General features: G+C 38.6%; 1 protein-coding gene across 1 annotated transcript in view; it reads right to left on the bottom strand.

Moving 5' to 3' along the window:
* Window positions 1–137: 137 nt before the first annotated feature.
* Window positions 138–13,939, bottom strand: part of LOC110164947 (low-density lipoprotein receptor-related protein 1-like) — a 60,624-nt gene continuing 46,822 nt past the window's right edge. The window contains exons 54-89 of the mRNA XM_055165782.1: window positions 13,757–13,897; window positions 13,477–13,664; window positions 12,741–12,924; window positions 12,548–12,633; window positions 12,352–12,471; window positions 12,083–12,270; window positions 11,761–11,966; window positions 10,709–10,897; window positions 10,483–10,631; window positions 10,308–10,401; window positions 10,105–10,221; window positions 9,861–9,980; window positions 9,658–9,780; window positions 9,454–9,579; window positions 9,090–9,206; window positions 8,206–8,312; window positions 7,870–8,002; window positions 7,673–7,795; window positions 7,473–7,595; window positions 7,246–7,377; window positions 7,027–7,164; window positions 6,822–6,941; window positions 6,449–6,723; window positions 5,891–6,072; window positions 5,699–5,805; window positions 5,504–5,623; window positions 5,244–5,420; window positions 5,023–5,163; window positions 4,250–4,423; window positions 3,668–3,829; window positions 3,291–3,462; window positions 3,115–3,216; window positions 2,957–3,030; window positions 2,783–2,876; window positions 1,931–2,075; window positions 138–1,833 (exon numbers count right to left, since the gene is read on the bottom strand). Of these exons, the coding sequence (XP_055021757.1) occupies window positions 1,696–1,833; window positions 1,931–2,075; window positions 2,783–2,876; window positions 2,957–3,030; window positions 3,115–3,216; window positions 3,291–3,462; window positions 3,668–3,829; window positions 4,250–4,423; window positions 5,023–5,163; window positions 5,244–5,420; window positions 5,504–5,623; window positions 5,699–5,805; window positions 5,891–6,072; window positions 6,449–6,723; window positions 6,822–6,941; window positions 7,027–7,164; window positions 7,246–7,377; window positions 7,473–7,595; window positions 7,673–7,795; window positions 7,870–8,002; window positions 8,206–8,312; window positions 9,090–9,206; window positions 9,454–9,579; window positions 9,658–9,780; window positions 9,861–9,980; window positions 10,105–10,221; window positions 10,308–10,401; window positions 10,483–10,631; window positions 10,709–10,897; window positions 11,761–11,966; window positions 12,083–12,270; window positions 12,352–12,471; window positions 12,548–12,633; window positions 12,741–12,924; window positions 13,477–13,664; window positions 13,757–13,897 (5,087 nt within the window). The 3' untranslated portion in view covers window positions 138–1,695. The remainder of the gene's footprint in view (window positions 1,834–1,930; window positions 2,076–2,782; window positions 2,877–2,956; window positions 3,031–3,114; window positions 3,217–3,290; window positions 3,463–3,667; window positions 3,830–4,249; window positions 4,424–5,022; window positions 5,164–5,243; window positions 5,421–5,503; window positions 5,624–5,698; window positions 5,806–5,890; window positions 6,073–6,448; window positions 6,724–6,821; window positions 6,942–7,026; window positions 7,165–7,245; window positions 7,378–7,472; window positions 7,596–7,672; window positions 7,796–7,869; window positions 8,003–8,205; window positions 8,313–9,089; window positions 9,207–9,453; window positions 9,580–9,657; window positions 9,781–9,860; window positions 9,981–10,104; window positions 10,222–10,307; window positions 10,402–10,482; window positions 10,632–10,708; window positions 10,898–11,760; window positions 11,967–12,082; window positions 12,271–12,351; window positions 12,472–12,547; window positions 12,634–12,740; window positions 12,925–13,476; window positions 13,665–13,756; window positions 13,898–13,939) is intronic.

Here is a 13,939-nt window from a genome sequence, read left to right as displayed (position 1 = left end):
AAGCAATTGTCACACCTTAATGCTTTTATTTTGCACTTTTTGATAGTTTAGTTAATGTCAAGTTAGCAAGACTTTCAGGAGGTTTTAATACTGTGTTCTTGCCCAAGGACTTCTTAGAAAGACAGACAGAGCCACCATACATTTCTACTATAAAAATCCATTTAATTTCTTATATCAAAACAAAATGTAATCATTGCAAAACAGTTATGACCACAAACATCCATGTGGATTTTGCCATCAAATAAAACCTCAAACAAAAAGTGATCTTTTAGTTTCCATGTTGTGAAAATGAACAATGTTAAACTTTAAAAAATAAATGATCAATACTGTGAAGAGCAAAGAAAATCTGTTGGCTAAAATAGCTGTGTGCGCCATGCAGAGCATTGTCCGGTATGGCTGATAAAACCCAGGGTAAAAGCATGGTGCCACACAAAGCGACACTTTAGAAATGAAGTCCAGGCTGACAGACAGATGTTAGCATTAGCAGCAAGGCAAGGAATTACAAAGGAATACTATCAGGAAGCTGATCAGTGCTCTTCCTGGGAATGCTTAGCAATGAGCTTTAACCTAAATTACATGTACATGTAATTACATACAATTAAAAACAAAAGTTTAATCTCCCACACATAAAGGTACCATCAAACGGCCTTTCCTGAAATAGATACAATCAAAGATAACAACCAAAGCTAAATGCAACCATCCTCTGCTAGTTTATTTGTCACAGATTGCATTTCAGTGATAACTGGAAATTCACAGAAGCTCGTTTCACTCTCATCCCAGAGCTGCTCTGAGGGGAGTGTCCTGCTGTAGGCGAATCCAAGGCCACAGAACCATCCCAGACTTGAACCTGGAATGTGACTTTAATACAATCATATTCATCCAGTACACACACACTGCCACGGACGCACTCATCTTGTAATGACAATTATACAATGGCTAAAATAAACTGATAAAAGTACAGACTGCTATTGTTACTGATGGTTGTATTCCTGGGTATATTCTCAAGACACTTTGTTAATAGGTTCATATATATGCAAATATATATAACTTTAGTCTGTGCAAGAAGGTAAAAGACAATCACTTGGATGTAGTTCTTTGAGACAATCAAACAGACAGGTCTGATGCTGCTCCTCCTGCACATGTGCAGTGGCCTCCTCTCCTGCGCCCCCGTGTCAGACTTTCAGCAGCAACATACAAATACACATGTAAACGAGCCACACCAGCATCCAGGAAGCATTCATGTGAGCAGTTTTCCTCTTCAACAAAACAACTTGGCAATGTTATCAAGGATGGAACAAAAGTCTTTTCCCTATACAATTAATAAAAAAATAAAAAATTAAAATTGTTCCATTGCCATTGGTATCTCTAACTTTTACATTTGCACAGAGGTAGTGGCTATATGCATGACAGGGGGAGGAGAGCTGTGAGGAGAGGGGCGAGTAAAATTTTAAAAGAACTGGATAAATGTCTATAAAACTCCTTTTCGTCACCAGACGATTTCTGTTTTCTCAAAGAACAAAATATAATACTGCCAGTACTTAAAAAAGTAGTCCTTCATTTTATACATTTTGTACAGTGTTCTCGCTTTTTTTTTTGTTGCTTTTCTTTTTTCGTGGGTAAAGGCATAAGATGAGAGGGCTTCTTGGCTCAACAGTTCATCGGCTGACCAGAGCAGAGTTCTCTCCTGGCTGAGCTCTATGCCAGTGGGTCGCTCATGTCATCATCCCCTTGGGAGAGCAGCTCCTTCTTCTCATCTGTGCTGGCCAGAGAGTTACGGCTGTTGTGGGCCCCCATGTATAAAGTGGCGTACACTGGGTTTGTGAAGTTGGTTGGCTGTTAACAAGAAAGTGGATTTTGTACATAATTTTTTGTATGATTTTGGTATGACTTTCCATATAAAACTGCTATTGTATACATCTCAGTCCTTTACCTTGTCTGGGTCTAGAGCAAAGTCCGAATCTAGAAGCTCTCCTGCATCATCGTCTGGGTCTCCCTCATAGATTTTATATGCTGGGTTCCCAATCTCTACATTCATGGCTCCGTTTGTCATTCTGTGGTGCTGGAAACCCTTGGCACTGTAAACACATAAACACACATACAATTACCCACTAACATAATTGGTTTATTAGAGTGGCATTAGAAATATAGCAATTCAAATTATTTGGAGTAGGTACATCATATTACTATTGTTACATTACATTGGGCTTTTATGTAACAGAGGTCACACAATCAAGACAACACAAATTATGACTGGCTGTCAAATGAGCTTTTCTAAGAAGGTCATTTGATCAACTTCAATATATTTTTAACTTGTAATGCACAACTGCAAGCATACTGACAAATTTTCTAAATACTATGAAACTTATGTAAACAAAGGGAGATGTGGAAACGCAAAAAGGACATAATTCAATTGTTTGAGCACCACCAGCAAAAGTAGTTTATCAAGAGCCATCCCTGAGATGCTGGTAGGGAAACCCCAATTGGAGCCAAACAGGAAATGACAAGCAACATTCATTTTAAAGCGACTAACAAGGTAGACAAATGGACAGACATCAAGAGCCTGAAGAAAAAGAGGGAGGACTGGTGGGTTAAGAGGTGAATTATGTAACCCTATCAAGTTACCGCAAGGACTGAGAACGAGATTTGCCTGGCCATAGAGACCTGGGAGACAGGAAATATACAGTTATCCAAAGAAGATTTAAGGTAGAAAAAACTAGGCACAAAAGATGTGAAGAAGAGGAAAAATGGAGCTTAAAATGCTTCTTGTCAGATCATTACTCACCCTCGCATTCTTTTTTTGTACCACAAGATGGCACCAACCACCAACAGTGCCAATAAGAGTAGCAGAAGGACTGGGACAACAATTGAGGCAGTGTCTGCAAAAACAGACAATCGTTTAGGCAAAATATTTCTATTTTATAGAAGTCCCATTATATGTTCCCATTATATAACTCACTTCCACTACCAGATGATGAGTCTACTGGGGCAGCTGTGACTTCACATCTGTATCCATCCCAGCCAGCAGGACATCTGAACATAAGATATCCGAATTTTAAAAAAAATGCTATTCAGAAAAGACTATGAGTTGTTTGATTAATGCAGAGGTTTTCTTACTTGCACTGAGGCAGAAGTGAACGTGTGTCAACTGAACATTGACCATTGGAACAGTAGTCCAAACAGGAGTAGCAGCTGGGTTGATTTCGACCATTCGGACAGCTAGACAATTGATATTTTTACATTAGTTTAAAACTTTGAAATTTGAAATTTAATACATTTTCAATAAATCTTACAGGCAGGAAACTTCTCCATTTGGCGACGTCAGGCATTCGCCCGTTCCACAGAAGATACACTTGTTCAGTTCGCACCGGTGTCCAATGAACTGACTGGAGCAGCGACACAGCATTGTACCATTTGATGTTTGGAGACAGGTTCCACTGTTCTCACAGAAACCCTCACATTTACCTGGGAAAGAATGGATATATATATATATATATATATATATATATATATATATATATATATATATATATATATATATATATATACACACACACACACACACACATACATACATACATACACATACACACACACACACACACACACACACACACACACACACACACACCCCTATTGTATAGGTATGGTCAGATTTTAAACAGCTTACTGTATTGGCACATATCTCCCAGGTACTCAGGCGGGCAGCTGCAGGTTGGCTGGTTGCCCATATTGACTGTGCAGTTGCCCCTGTTGAGGCAGTAATCCTGACAAGTGTGACGGCTACAAGTGGGTCCTGTGAAACCCTTTTGGCATCTGCAGGTTGGAGCACCTGCAAACACATATATACACACACACACACACACACATAAATAGGGACATGTGACCCTAATGTTGACCAATTTGATACCAACAGTAAAGAGGGGAATTGTCATTTGTTTAGAGAAATGCATCAACAGAAGTCACTCAGATTATATACTGACACACATGTGAGTCTCAAATGGTATAAATCTCTCTTTTCACAATTTTATTTATGCCAGTAAGCCAAACCCGGGAGTATCCCATTCTGAAACTATAAAAATCTTGTCACCCTAGCTACAAATTGAGCCTTTTTTACTATAGCATATACTTAGTTTTTTTTATTCTTGAAAAACTTTGTAAATGCATTACTTTTAGAGCTACTTTGACCCAGTTGCCTGACTATAATTATTGTTAAACCCCACAATAAAGTGTCTTGAAGAGATAAACTCACCTGTATGAGAGGCAGTGCACGTGCCCCCGTTCTTACAGTAGTCCCTGCACTGGTTGATCTCACATCGTTCACCAGTGTAGCTGGGCTGGCAGCGACATTTTGCCACCTGTCGGGCATTCAGGAAGCAGCTACCTCCATTCAAACACTGAATGTCACATGTGCCAGTAGGAGGAGCTGCAAGAATCATATGTGATACTCTAGTCACTACATACCTCATATTTAAAGGTCCAATATTATACTAAATTGACTCGTGAGCTTTAAGACATGTTACAATGTTGTTACCTCCTCAAAAACATACCTGGAGTTGTGTTTTGTTTCATTCACACATGTTTGAGTTACATTATTACGCGGTCTACATCTCCAAAGTTCAAATGCTCTGTTCCACCTTGTGATATCATGAAGCTGTAGTATTCAGCTTCCTTTGACCTTCAGTTCAGTAGAGACTGGATATTCCTGGCCTGAAATCATCCAGATGATTCTACTGAAGGTGTATGGAGATTAAAAACATAGTGGAGCACTTCCTATATTACTTATATTATTAAGACATCACATGGTGGAACAGAATGTTTTCTGTTTGAGAGAAGAACTCAGCCTAAATATGCATGTTGTGTTAAGCATGTGTGAATGAAACAAAACACAAATCCAGGCATGTTTTTAATGAGGAAACAATATTAAAACATAGATCAGAAAATGGTGTAATGGGCTCTTTAAACTCCAGTGTCAACAAGGACATATATCTGTTTAGTCAGTACAATTAATACTGTACTACTTACAGAATGGAGACTGGGTGGGACTGGGCCTCTCCACACAGGTGCCGTTGTTGGCCACATAGTTATTAGGGCAAGTGCACACCGGTCCACTTGGGCTCAGCAGACACAGCCACTCGCATTTCTTACGGTCACATGGGTTGGTCACTGTGACAGTAAAACAAAACAAAAATTGCATAAGAAAAAGCTCAAAGCCTTTGTAAGTATATGAATAGGTGGGCTCTCACTTTCTGGCTGCTTGTAGCGATGATACAGAACTATGTCAGTAGCGTGGTTTATGCCAGTGGTGAGATTCTCCATTGGACCTTTTCCAAATTTGTTGACCCGGAACACAAAGTTATTGACATAGGTCACCCCATAAATATAGTCCTCAAAAATGTCAATGCTGAATGGATGAAGGAGGTCTAAAAACAAAACGACATTGTCAATTTTAAATATTTTGAAAAGTAAAAAAAATTAAAAAGAAAGAAATAGAACAATTCTTTACTGTTTTTAATTCCAGATACAGCTATAACAGGATCTAAGCCATCCAGGCGAACACTGCCAATGATGGACAGTTTCGCATCAGCCCAGTACAAGCGCTCATTGAAGTAATCCACAGCCAAACCTATGACAGAGTGGTTAGATGTATACAAATAGAAAATTATACTAGTAATACTGCATTCTTAAACACAAAAAGTACCTGTAGGCCATTGAATGTTCTCATGAACCAAGGTCTGTCTGAGAGTCCCATCCATGGCTGCAGTTTCAATTTTAGGATGGTTACCCCAGTCTGCCCAATACATGGTACTGAAAGGGAATTGTATTAAATTAAAAATCTACATTTTAAATAAAACCTAAAACCTTTTATCATTTCATGTGTTGAGTCTTATACCCTCGCTGTGGATTCACTACAATGGCATAAGGCTCATCGATCATGCCAGAGATAAGAGTTTTGCAGTTCTGGCCCGACATCTGTGCCACTTCAATCACATCTCGTCCAGAATCTGTCCAGTAGATGTTACCAGCCACCCAGTCCACAGCGATACCACGAGGCATCTTTAACTCTTTTATCTGTTGAAATAAAAATTATATTTTAGTCTTAATGAAAAAGAAAATACCGTGAAATACCGTGAAACCTAAATGATAGATATGCAAAGCAAACAATTAAGTAGTGTTGCCAAAAGTACAAAAAAAAACAGTATCAAAACTAGACACTGAAGTAAAAAAAAAATCCATAAACAATAAACAGGACAAATGCATCTTTTTATGTTAGACCAATAACAAGCTTTATCATGACTTGTATAAGACACATATGGTAACATAAAGGAAGTACTACTACTTTGTGTTGAAAATTATAGTCTCTTGTCTAAAAAAATATTTCTTAAAATCAAATTTGACTTTAAAAGTAACTAAAATTGAGCTAAAAGAAAGAAGACATTTGTTTGTACCTGTAAGTTGTGATCCTGCCTTCGCTTTGTCGTCGGTGCCTCTGGTTGTTGGAAGAAGAGGTGACTGGTCCTGGAAGTTCATAGGAGGAGATGCGTCCTGTGTGCCAATTGGTCCAGAAGATCCGGTTGGTTTTGATGTGGAGGTCCATGGCATCAATGCGAACACTGGCATCCCCTTGGAAGGTCTGCTCGTAGCGCCAGTTGGGCATGCCGGGGTCTAGGCTACGGATTTCATTATCGTCAGCGATGTAGAGGATCTGACGACTGCTGTTTCGGTCTAAAAACAAAATTACACAAAGTTCAAGCCTTCAGTTCAGCCCCATAAGTGAATAGCTGAGATGCGAATTTTTCATAAAAAGTGAAAACAGTTCTTACTGTCAGCTTTGCATGTGTCGTTGATTCTGGAAAAGTACTTCTGGCAGCTGCATTTATAAGATCCTTTGGTGTTATTGCACATGTGTGAGCACACGCCAAACTGTAGACACTCATTTTTATCTAAATGTTAAAACAATTGGTGCAATTTACAAACTGTGACATTTTATTGTTGTATTTAATATGAGTCTGGTGCCTGATTTTGTACCTCCACATGTGCGATGTCCCGTCTTCTGGAAACCAGGTTTACAGGAGCAGAAGGAGTCTGTCCCATTGGTTATACAGTGAGCTTCATCTCCATCACCACACTGAGTCCTATTACTCCTGCAGTCATTTAACTTTGTGTCTATTCACAAATTCAAAAACTGTTTAGGATCAATGTTGAGATTTATTATTTACTATGACAATGTTGTATGTTCCCAGTCACCTGTCTTGCAGTTGATCTCATCTGAGCCATAGTCTTCACAGTCATTGAAAAAGTTACAGCGTAGATTGGAGCTGATGCACCTGCCATTAGCACATAGGAACTCGTCCTTCTCACATAATGCTGGAGTGGTCACTGTGGGCAGACATTTCAAAGTCCTATTTTATAATGATAATGTATAATACAGTATTATGAGAGATTTCATTTGAAAAAAAAAACAAAAAACCTACGGCAATTCATTTCATCCGTGTTGTCTCCACAGTTATTGACACCATCACATCTCTTTGAGACCTGCAGGCAGACACGATCGTTCTGGCAGCGGAAGGGCCTGGTTGGAGGGCACTGGAACGTCCCTAAAACATATTGGGTAAGTATTTTGCGGGTCAAATTATGTTTTAAAAATCTAAACAAAATAGCAGTAAATACTTACTGCACTGTTCAGGGTTTTCATCAGAATTGTCTCCACAGTCATCCTCTCCATCACACATCCAAGCGAGTGGTTTACATAATGTGTTGTTGCATTGGAACTCATCAGAAGGACAGTGACGGCTCGCTATCATGAACAAAAGAAAGATGAGTAAAGAATTAACTCACTTTAACATTCAAAGAGGCAAATAGAAACCTCACCAGTGCTGCCACAGTTCTCCTCATCGCTGCCATCCATACAGTCAGGGTCGGCATCACACCTCCAGCGGATCGGGATACAGTGGCCATTCTTACACTGGAACTGATCCTGGTCACACTTCAGATCACAGCCATGCTAAGGAAAATATTAAAGAAGATGATGATGAGTAAATGTTTCTTTATTCCTACTATACTTTCAGGTTACTGATGTTTATCCTAGCTACTTATGACATTGATTGACAACCATAATAGATAACTATACCACACTAGGCAAAGTTTACACAATCCAATTAACATACTACATACTACATACTAAAATTACTATTTAGTTTGTCTTACCTCATCAGATCCATCAGCACAATCATGGTCTCCATCGCACTTCCATCGTCCGGCGATGCAGCGCCCATTGGTGCAGGCAAACTCACTTTCTGAACACTGTCGAGGCACTGCAAAAATACCATTTATATTAGACATCATTGTGATATTTTTGAATCTACAAAACAACTACACTAACTTAACCCAAAAGCATGACAAAAAGTCTGGAGCACACACTAAGATAAAGAAAACTGCTTATATTACATTTGTATTACTACTTACAACATGAACAAAAGCAGACACACAACAATGAAGCCACATGGGAATCACACACAACATGGAAGGGGCTGACAGATGTAGGTGGAGACTTACCTCTGTGTCATGCCAACAGTGCAGTATGAAATGAAACAAATGATAAATGAGATGAAGTTGTAAATGGAAATGTACAGGACAGAGGAGCAAGTTAGTGAAGAGCAAATTAGCACTAAATCCCTGATAACACAATACACTACCATTGTACCTGTACACATGTTATATACATTTTTTCTTCTTTATATTAGGGCTACAAGATCTATCTCAGTCACATCTAAATTGCAATTTGAATGGTCACAAAACAATTATTTAAGTAACTACATTTCCTTATAATATTACAATATTTCTTGTCTTGTTAAAATATGTTAACCCTGAACCATGAGCTCTACATGCTTGTAATCCTTTTATTAGTTCATATAGCAGTTTATATTTCTACAAACAGAATCCTACTATTAAAACATAAATCACAAATCTAATCACAATGCTTATCAGAAAAATGACAATTTGTTATTTTTCCTTAATAATTCAGCCCCGTGTGTGCATGTATATATACACATTCAGTTATTTAATAGTGAAGGAGAGGAGATAAAACTCACCGCACTTGTCTTCATCTGAGTTGTCACCACAGTCATTGTCATAATCACACTGCCATCGGCCTGGGACACAGCGATTGTTTTTACATCTGAACTGGTATGGCTCACACGTCCGCTCAGCTGCAAATTGGAGAGAGATTGTCATCAAAAGACAAAAGAGTAACAAGCTTATTCATCTTAAATGCACAATACCAAGGTATACAATATACTATATGCCATTTAAATAAGTAGTATTTTGTATTTAGATTTATTTATGCATTCAAAATGTTGTGTTACACTGTTGCAGTTTACAGTTAAAGTATAAAATCATGATCACACAACTAACAGTTTATTATTAAATATCTAAAAAAACATTAGTTTTAGTTACCACACTCTTCTTTAGGCTCATCTGAAGCATCACCACAATCATCTTCTCCGTCACATTTCCAGCGAGCAGGAATGCATCTTCCGGAGTCTTTGCATCTGAATTCATCCACGCCACAAGTCATTTGAGCTACAGTAAAAAGGTAAATATGAATCAATACATGAATCAATACTCAGTAACAAGGCTTAATATGAGAATAAGGCTCACTGCAATTGGCAGGCTCATCTGATCCATCCACACAGTCATTGTCACGGTCGCACACCCACACACGAGGGATGCAACGTTTGGTGATCGCACACTGAAACTGAGTGGGGGCACAAGTGACCTCAGCTACCAAAAAAAACCCCAAAAAACTTTATTACATTGTAAATTACAGGAAAAAGTCTGTTCAGTGAGTTTAGTGCACTTACGACAGTCTTTTTCATCCTCTCCTTCACCACAGTTGTCCTGACCGTTGCAGCGGAAAATACCTGGGATACAGCGACTTGGGTGGGAACATTTGAACTGGCTAGGTAAGCAGACATGAATATCTGTGTTGGAAATACAAATTAAGTAAGTACCACAGTTTTAAAGTTATAATAAATTTTAGTATAGTATAGTAAAGTAAGGTTTAAAGTTATAAGTGAAACACAACAAAAGTCTGTATACACTTACCACAGTTGGCTTCATCAGAGTTATCTTGGCAGTCGTTATCTCCATCACAGATATAGGCAGGGTTAGTACAAATGCCAGTGCCACACTGGAATTGTCCCGGTCTGCACTTGAACTCAGCTATTGAAGGAAAGACAACAGTAAATTTATAATATTGCAATTTATCATTTTGAGTTATCTATTTATTGGTATCATCTTATTCTTACGGCAATCAGCTGGTTCATCTGATCTGTCGCCACAATCATCTTCAGTATCACACTTCCACCAGAAAGGAATACATTTGTCGTTTTTACACACAAACTAATAAACAAAAAAGGAAATTACATTCAGAAATACAATTATTAAACACACAAATAATCATGATAATTTCCTTGTCCTTACCTGACTGGCAGTGCAGTTGGACATGCATGTGCGTTGATCATTAGCCAGGTAGAAGTTGGTGGGGCAGGCACATTTGTAGCCCCCTCCAGGTGAAAGGAGACAGAGGTTACTGCAGCCGCCATTGTCTATCTGGCAAGGATGATTGAGCACTGCAAACAAAGTGAAATATACTGTTACTTTGACTGTACTTTTTGTAGAATAATGTGTAGTATACTGTGAAACCTACCCTCGGGCTGGCGATAAGGATGGTAAATATGAATATCCATTGGGCGATGTAAGGTGCTGATAAGAGTGGACTTGTTGGTGCCCAGAGTCTTGTGCGCTCTGTTGATGGACTTTGTCTCCCAGTCAGTCCAATAAATGTACTCCTCAAATAGCGTCATGGCAAAGATGTGAGGGATGTCATTGCTTAGTACTGCAGAGGAAAGAAATAACATATGCAAAGTAAGGATGTTAACATATAGTAAAAATACATTGTGTGTACATTACTGATAAGAATTAACCGATTGACATTTGATTCCATTTAAGAGCGAGACTCTACAGAGGTTATGCAATGTATTACTTTTATATAAGACCGACTTTGCCTCATTAAATCTAATTTTATCCCCATGCATTTCCATCGTGGGTCTCCGAGATAGAACTTTCTCAATTTGATCCTTAGTGTAATCACTCCAAATAATAAAGACATGTTTCCACTGGTAATAAAATTGTCATATTTACAGCCATGGTGAAGAATCAGATGGAAGTGCACTTTGCTTCTTGTTATCTTAAGACAAACAAAGCATGCTCAGTTGTACAAATACAATGGAGTCTACACTGTGTTTGCACTGTGTTTCAAAAGATGGGTAATTAATTCCATGGTGATGCATTTTTAAAAATATGTATATGTATGTAGTGTGATATACATTCAATATTAAAGGACAAACTTAGACACATATATCTTTAATGAAGTATGTTATCTATCACATGAACTTAACATGCTCTTCTGTTGTTTACAAGTGTTTGTTTTGAAGCTGTTTGTATCTATCTATATAAGTCCAACTTACATTCCAGTGTTAGATTAATGGCTCTCACAAGACCTCCTAACCAACTGAGCAGAACTGAGAAACATGTACAATAATGTCTGAGTGAGCCAAACAATCTCCTCTTTCTTTGGCTTGAGCTGGACAACTTGATCTCACTGCATAACAATCTGATCTGCCTACTCGTCTATGGTCATTCCAAAGCTGGTACGTAAAACACCCCAATATTCCTTTAATGGTCTCTTCTGCCTCTTACCAGTGTGTCTGCTGGTCCCATCCAAACTGGCAAACTCTATGTAGTCCTCTCTGGCATCAGCCCAGTAGATGCGATCATTTATAAAATCTAGTGTTAATCCATTTGGCCATGTGATTTTGTCTTGTACAATAATGCTGCGGTTTGTGCCATCCATTCCAATCCTTCCAATGTGAGGATTGTCACCCCAGTCAGACCAGTACAGATATCTAAAGTACAATTAAAGCATGATTAGATGAATATGTTGAAAATTCTGTGATATTTTAAATAATATCACTATGTAGACACTGATACATATTTAATAATATCTAGTAAATGGCCTTACCCATAGCGCACATCCACTGCCACAGCACGCGGTTCCCTTAGACCACTGTTAACCAACACGGTTCTGTATGCGCCGTTGAGTTTTGACACTTCAATTGTGTCCCGACCCTTGTCACACCAGTAAAGATTTCCACCAACCCAGTCCACTGCCAAACCATCGGGGTTACTAAGGGATGTTCGGTGCAAAACCTAAAAACCCCGTACAACAACAGATAAATAGGTAAGATATAAGAGTGTAGATTAGAAGAAAAGGAGATTTTTATCACTGACCTCCATGTTGCTGCCATTCATTCGCATACGTCGGATCATGCTTCCCTGTGTTGTTACATCCGTCCAATAGATCATTTGTTCAGCATAATGAAAGTCAAGTGCTACAGCATTGTTCAGTCCCTAAAAATGCAAAAATGTAAATAATAAATATCATCCACATATCTATAAAAGATTAGACCATCTACAAAATACTGACCTGCTTGATAAGAGTATAGTTTGAACCATCAAGATTGAGCTTCCTCAGGTAGTAGCGATTAGCAAAGATCAGATATGGCTCCACTTCTATAGACAAATACCAGACAGACACAACATATGCATGAGATTTAGGTTCAGCCAGTGCTTAGGTGAGACTGCCAAGTGCAAATCTATAACAGATAAGGAAGTCATACCAGAAGTGGACTTGCAGATGGTGGGGTCGTTGGGGCTGACTTCAAAGCCATCCACGCAGAGACAGTGGAAGCTGCCGTGAGTGTTGATACAGCGCTGGGAACACGGGTATGTGGTCGTACACTCGTCTATGTCCACACATGTTTTTCCATCGCGCTTCAGCTGGAAACCAGGATGGCAGCGGCACTATAGAAAAGATGATGAATAATAACTACAAAATCATGTGGTTTCAATAAGATATTCATGTTTAAATAAAATAGAAACAAAGTGAACAATTGAGTATGCAATTGAAAATACAAATACCAATACAAAAATACAGTAATTTAAAACAAAACAGGTAACCAAAAAAGCCAACTAACTAGGTTAATCAAATTTCACTTGCTGAGTCTGGACAAATGTTGTGATGTCCGCCAAATTAATATGTAAACATCTTTACGCATCCAGAGAGATTATTTGAATAGTACTTGTTGGAAATATTAATCTTGACCACAATTCCCAACACTGCAGGCAAGAGAAAGTTCACAGAAAGTTCAAGCTGTTCTGCAAATGATCTCCCATTTCAACAGTCAAAACATGCTTTATCTTATGAAATGGCATATCTGAAATCAAGCTTTAAAAACATAATCTTGAGTATTTATACAGAAACTAGAGATTGCTTGCATTGCTTTTGTAATTCAGAACACTTTCTCCTGATTTTAAAGTTTGGCAAAGGATAAAATAAGTCAACATGTAAAGTACCTTGTAGCCAATCTTGAGGTCATCACAGAGCTGGGAGCAGCCGCTGAGTTTGCTGTTGAGGCACTCATTAATGAAACAGTTGAGTTCATCAGAGCCGTCTCCACAGTCGTCATTGCGGTCACACAGTAAAGTCTCATTTAGACATTTTCCATTACGACACATAAAGGCTGAATCATTACATGTACGCTCTGAAAAACAAATGCCACATCATATTATAAAATTTGAAGATTTTCAAGCAAAATATTGAAAAGGGCATTAAATCAATATTTGGTGTTCTTACCAGAGTCAGTGCAGCGAGGATTTTTGGGTGCTTCATCAGAGCGATCCTGACAGTCAAACTCTCCATCACACTCCCAGCTCTTTTGGTTGAGGCAGCGGCCATTGGCACATCGAAACTCGTTTGGCCCACACGGAGGGTATTCTATTGCAGAAACAAGTAACTTTAAAACCCAGAGTGTATTCT

The sequence above is a fragment of the Boleophthalmus pectinirostris genome, unplaced genomic scaffold, assembly GCF_026225935.1.
Source record: "Boleophthalmus pectinirostris isolate CB_2022bp ecotype Guang Dong unplaced genomic scaffold, ASM2622593v1 HiC_scaffold_8, whole genome shotgun sequence".
Lineage (NCBI taxonomy): Eukaryota > Metazoa > Chordata > Actinopteri > Gobiiformes > Gobiidae > Boleophthalmus > Boleophthalmus pectinirostris.
Note: the sequence above shows the minus strand (reverse complement) of the source record. Positions and strands in the feature narration are given on the sequence as shown.